We start from the raw sequence: 6,276 nt of genomic DNA, 5'->3' as shown, positions 1-6,276 counted from the left end.
TAGCTGAGTGACATTGGACATGTTACCCCTCTGTACATTTTACTCTATGTTCCCGTAAGTGTAACTCTTGTGACACAGCCCTGACCCCAGCATATGCTGGTATGCAAGATGGGCCTTATGGCTATATAATGCCCCTTTTACTAATCAGAACTAAGGGAGGGAGCTATTATGCTTTACGTTAACCAGGTACCGGCCTCGTTTTCCTAGTATGAGTCCTAACTGTTGCCCCAAATGTTGGACATTGCCCCAAATAGTTTGATGCGTCTTTCATCTATGTTTTTGGGGCAAATGCAGTGCGACGTCGCCCCCTGTCGCTCACTGGTGGTAGCTTGAGGGCAAAGTTAGGCATCTCCAAACCACTGCTCAGGTGCTTGCTCTAGACTTACCTACGGGTTACTCCCTCTCCAGGCCACCAGCAGACACGGTGCGGAAGCCCCACCCATCTCACGCCCACGGCGGGGCGGGGTCTGTGGCGTTTTGCTGCCGTCACTTCCAGGAGACCCGGAAGCGGTGCTGTTCCAGTTGTTGGGAAATCGTGATGGAACCCGGCTTAGTGTAAACCCTGGGCTTATCGTGGGCGGAGGGAGGCGGGTCTAGGTTGCGGTGGCCACAGGAGCGGCTAGGGCGGGACAGGCTCAGGGCCTGTACTGGAGAGCCTAGGCTGACTGCTCCTGCTAGGTCAGCGTCACTCCGCCTCCAGGTTGGAACTGGCTCCCACCTTCGGCCTGGCTCCTGCAGTGCTTTTGCCTGGCCACCGCGGCCCCTCATCCCGCCCGGACCGCTGGACGGACCGGGTGTATTGCCTGCAGCCAGACGGTTCTCTCTGCTTCACTTTTAGCTGTCCCTGTGGCTCTGCCCAGGGCTGCAAGAACGTTGACGTGGAGCGGTCCACGCCAGAACCCCCATGGAGAAGTTTGGGATGAATTTCGGGGGCGGCCCAAGTAAGAAGGATCTCTTGGAGACCATCGAGACACAGAAAAAGCAGCTTCTCCAGTACCAGGCAAGACTCAAGGATGTGGTGCGTGCCTATAAAAGCCTGCTGAAGGAGAAAGAAGCCCTGGAGGCCAGCATCAAGGTACTGTCGGTATCCCACGAGGCGGATGTAGGCCTCTCAGGTGTGCAGCCTCCAGGTCTCACGTTTCCTGATTCTGTGGATGACCGGTGCTCCACTCACAGTGAGGACAGCACCGGAACTGCCACTAGCTTGGATACCGCAGCCAGTCTTACAAGTGTCAAGGGTGAATTTGGGGTTGAAGATGACAGAGCGGCCCGTGGACCACTTCCCCCAAAGTCTGAAGAGGCCAGTGGGTCAGAGAGTGGCGTTAGTAGTAGCAGTGGGGATGGGCCATCTGCCGGTAGTGAGATGGACAAAAGAGTGCATCAGCTGAAGACTCAGTTGGCCACTTTGACTAGCTCCTTGGCGACAGTCACTCAGGAAAAGTCCCGTATGGAGGCGTCTTACCTGGCGGATAAGAAGAAGATGAAGCAGGACTTAGAGGATGCCAATAAAAAGGCAGAGGAAGAGCGGGGTCGCCTGGAGGGAGACTTGAAGGTGCTGCAAGAGCAGATAGCAGAAACCAAAGCCCGCCTCATTACACAGCAGCACGATCGTGCCCAGGAGCAGAGTGACCATGCCTTGATGCTGCGCGAGCTTCAGAAGCTCTTGCAGGAGGAGAGGACCCAGCGCCAGGACCTGGAACTTCGCTTAGAAGAGACCAGAGAAGCCTTGGCAGGGCGGGCATATGCCGCTGATCAGGTCGAAGGGTTTGAACTGCAGACCAAGCAGCTGACCCGAGAGGTAGAGGAGCTGAAAGGTGAGCTGCAAACCATTCGAGATGAGAAGAACCGACCAGACCCCCGGCTGCAGGAGCTTCAGCAAGAGGCTGCCCGTCTTAAAAGCCATTTCCAGGCCCAATTGCAGCAAGAAATGAGGAAGGTAATTATTCTCATATCCTTCAAATAGTCATTTTAGCTTACATAGGAAATTATTATTTTTCTCTTCTGGTCATTAGATAACTGTAATGCATCCCTATGTGTGTGTGTGTGTGTGTGTGTGTGTGTGTTTGTTTCTCTGTGTGTGTTTTCATGAGGCAGGGTCTTACCATGTAACCCAGTCTGCCCTTGAACTCACAGGGATTTGCCTGCTTTTCCATACCAAGTGCTAGGATTAAGGGCACCCCTCTCCCCACTTAAGGCAGGGTCTTGTTTTAGTCAAGGGATGCCTGGTGAGATAGCGTGAGTTGTTAGTGTGAGTACTGGGACTTTGGTCTGGTTCCACATTCCCAACATGCATAGTGATATTTGATGCCAAGTGAAAAAATTGCATCAGTGAGTCCCGTGAAGTGTGGCTTTGTGTGGTGTCCTTCTAACAGGATGAAGAGTTCCTGAGTATTTCTGGGTTCAAGCCAGATAGCTCTATCTAGGCCTTGGGTGTTGGCATCTTACCAGCTGTGCTGCTTGAGGTGATACAGTGACAGCTGTGTAGGGAAAGCTTGTGTGTATCCTGAGAAGTGTGTGCTTCTAGGTAAGGTGACTGGAGGAAGCAAAGGGGATTTTCCCCAGAAGAAATGCCTTGTGTATACGCTCAGGTGAGGTTTGCCTCAACTGTTTTATAGTGTTCCCTTTCAGTAGAGAGAGGGATCTAGGTTGGGTTTGAATTTACAGGCATGTTGGGAAAGGGAAAGAATGTTACACGGTTTCTTTAAATGATTTGGCTAACAGAAACATACTTTGTATTCAAGCTTAATGAAGAATGGAAAACTATGGTAGAAAGGGCACTTCAGTTAAAAATCCCCAGTTCCCACTTGTTCTGGGTTATTCCAAGCCCTGTTCACTTCTCTGTCTCCTCCCCCACACCCAGTTGACTCTAGGGGTTTTGTGACTTTCCTGGATGCCTTGTCACCTGTTCTTTGCTTTGCAGACAGCCCTTGCAGAGGACCAGCTCCGCCAGCAGTCTCAGGTAGAAGAGCAGAGAGTAGCAGCCCTGGAGAGCCAGATCTCTGAGGTATCTGAACTGCTGGGCACCTACGAGAAAGCCAAGCAGAAAGACCAGCTGGCCATCCAGAAGCTGAAGGAGCGACTTCTGCAGCTGGACCTGGAGAACAAGACACTGGCCCTCGCAGCCTCTAGCCGGTCCTCCCTTGACATCCATGGCGACGAATCCAGTCTGGATATCAATGTCTTGAAGGACAAGATGGAGAAGCTCAAGAAGCTACTACAGGTTGCAGCTAGGAAAAGCCAGGTGACCCTGGATGTGGAGAAGCTCTGCGACCCTGAGATAATGGCCAACTCCGAGGCTGCTGACGGGGAAAAGGCTACCGCGCTCTACTACCAACAGGAGCTGAAGCAGCTGAAGGAAGAGTTTGAGCGGTATAAGATGCGAGCCCAAGTTGTGCTCAAAAGCAAGAACACCAAAGATGGGAGCCTGGGGAAGGAGCTGGAGGCAGCACAGGAGCAGCTCGCAGAGCTGAAGGACAAGTATATCTCCCTGCGGCTGTCCTGTGAGGAGCTGGAAAGCCAGCACCAGCAGGAGGCTGAGGACTGGAAGCAGGAACTGGCCCGGCTGCAGCAGCTCCATCGGCAGGAACTGGAGCGCAGCCAGCTGGACTTCAGGGACCGCACACTGAAACTGGAGGAGGAGCTACACAAGCAGCGGGACCGGGCCCTGGCTGTGCTCGCGGAGAAGGACTTGGAGCTGGAGCAACTACGTTCTGTGGCCTTGTCCTCTGGGTTGCCAGGACGCAGAAGCCCCGTGGGAGGAGTGGGTGGTGGAGGTCTTGGGGACCCAGCCGACACAGCCTCCTCAGATAGCTTGACCCAGGCCCTGCAGCTTGCTGCAGCCAACGAGCCCACCTTCTTTCTTTATGCTGAGCAGTTGGCCCGCAAGGAGGTGGAGATCACATCTCTGAGGAAGCAGAAACACAGGCTGGAGGTAGAAGCCCATCAGCTGCAGGAAAGGCTGCTGGAGGAGGGCGAGCGGCATCGAGAGGAGGTTGGAGCCCTCCAGAGCCACATCGAAAAGAATATGAGGGACCAGAGCAGGGAGGGAGCCAACCTGGAATATCTCAAAAACATCATCTACCGCTTCCTGACCCTGCCCGACAGCCTGGGCCGCCAGCAGACGCTCACCGCCATCCTCACGATCTTGCACTTCAGTCCTGAAGAGAAACAAGTGCTAATGCGGCTCCCAAGCGGTGGGAGCTGGTGGCCTTCCGGCAAGAGATGATAGATACTTTTTGTTTTCTTACCAACTCCTGAAATCTCCGTGCCTCTTTTATTGTGGGAAGGGCAGGCTCGGATTTCTACGGCCTCTTCTCTTGCATTCTTATTTATTTCTTCACTGTGTTGAACTCAGAGCAGTTCAAAGTAGAATGGGATTATCTGCCAAGTGCCATTAATGCAGTTTTATCCTTGGGCTCTCAGGGTACTGCCAGTATTGAGACAGCATCTCGTAGTGGTCTGTATGTGGAGCAGGTTAGGGAGAAAGGCTGGGGGTAGGAGGTGCGAGTTAGGGAAATGGTGAGGGTCTTAATAAATAAGATATTGTATAATGCTTCTGGCTCAGAGCTAGGAATAAATGTGACTCCCAGGGGAGGTCATCTGACTTTGGAACATATACAGTAACTATGTATGTATTCCTTCACAGTCAGCATCTGGCCCACTTGTGTCTTAATTCTCTGGGGACATACATCAAGCTAGGAAGAGACCAGGGAGTTAAAAACAGTGACGGTTTGTCCCAAGGGCTGAGGACTAGTGAGTTCCTCCCAAAACTTGGAACCTTGCTTCCAGGAACCAGCTGAGCCCTTTGTGCCCATCCCAGAGAGGGTCCCGAGCAGCCATGTGAGCTTAGCGATCTCCAAAGTGGTCCTGTTTGGTCCAGGACGGGGTTAAAAACAAACCTCTCCTGCTTAAGGCAGGCAGAGAGTGGGAGTGATGACTTCATGGTCTTCCCTTCAACATGGAGCTTGTAGAAGAGATGACATCTTTGCTTCTTTCAGAGCATTTGGACAGTAAGCCGGGACCTGCAGGGATACGAGGAATTTCTGCCAAGATGTATTCCCAGCTGTGTTTGCTTTTGCAGGGACAGGAAAAAGGAGGTAATTTGCTGCAGATTCCAGAACACTGTTAGGACCCTCCCAGGAAAAGCAGAGTTCAGCTGAAATACTTTCTGCCCTATGATCCTGGCAGAGGTTAATTCTATTCTTTATTTTCTTTTGGTTAATTCTGTTCTTTAAGGAAAGTAGCTCTCAGAAAATTTGGGTCAAAGCACTATGAGTTGCCAATTCTTTTCTTTGATCAGTCTGCTCTTCCTGGTTATAAAGACCTTTGGACCTGAAAGATCAATGTTTGGCCATTAATATATATCTTTTTGCTATTTTTATTATCGAGATCTGTTTTGTGAGGGTTTGGGGTGCAGAAAACTTTGATTAACGATGTTTTCAGTGGGAGGAGGTGACCTGATTATCTGCGGGAGCAGACTTCAATGGAACAGAAGTGATGTCTTTGTAGTAATAACAATGGTCATTAAACCTGAGTGACTTGAGCTGTGTTTTCTTAATGGTGGTGTCTATACATCTGGACACAAGTAGAGTGTGAAAATAAATGGTGAATGAAAAGGCTAGATATATAGTTCCTTATATTGATCTCTGAGCTCAAATCCATATTCCATTATGTAAATCCATGAGCTTCACTCCAGGGAGGGATACCTCAGGGCTTTAACTGCCTGACAGATAACAAATTTCTTAGGTTGGAATTGTGTGTGTGAGAGCGTGTGTGCACAGCCATGATGGAAAAGCTTTCTAAAGGGTTTAGTGAGTAGGCTTGATGCTTCCATAATTACTATTCATACCTAGAAGCAATCTGTTATGAGTGCTTCTTTTTCACTACAATCAGGATTCATGGTACCCTGGAAAGTTATCTCAGGACATCAAGCTAATAAGCTAATAATAGACTTCCTTCATTTCTTTGTCTTGCTCCCTCTGAGAAGATATCCTGTGGTTGCTGGCATTTCTAGGTGGCTCTAGGAAGGACAGAAAGATCCACAGGCACAGTTGCTTTTCCAGAGCTAGTGTTTGCTGAGCTTAAATATTCTCTCTCTCCTTTTTTAAAAAATAAATTTAAAAAACCCCAACTTTTAACTCTTGTTTTTATGTGTAGGAGTGTTTTGCCTGCTGCATGTTTGACTATGTTTCACATGCATACCTTGTACCCCGAGGAGTCAGGGAGGTTGGCACATCCCCTGGAACTGGAGTTACAGACAATAGCAAGTTCCCAGGT

At 50.3% G+C, this 6,276-nt stretch overlaps 1 protein-coding gene across 1 annotated transcript; it reads left to right on the top strand.

Moving 5' to 3' along the window:
- Positions 1–496: 496 nt before the first annotated feature.
- Positions 497–5,618, top strand: Gcc1 (golgi coiled coil 1). Its single transcript, NM_028900.4, has 2 exons — positions 497–1,936; positions 2,921–5,618. The coding sequence occupies exons 1-2, from the start codon at positions 905–907 to the stop codon at positions 4,223–4,225; spliced, it is 2,337 nt and encodes a 778-aa protein (NP_083176.3). The 5' UTR covers positions 497–904; the 3' UTR covers positions 4,226–5,618.
- Positions 5,619–6,276: the final 658 nt, after the last annotated feature.

This window comes from Mus musculus, chromosome 6 (genome assembly GCF_000001635.26).
Source record: "Mus musculus strain C57BL/6J chromosome 6, GRCm38.p6 C57BL/6J".
Taxonomy (NCBI): Eukaryota; Metazoa; Chordata; class Mammalia; order Rodentia; family Muridae; genus Mus; species Mus musculus.
Note: the sequence above shows the minus strand (reverse complement) of the source record. Positions and strands in the feature narration are given on the sequence as shown.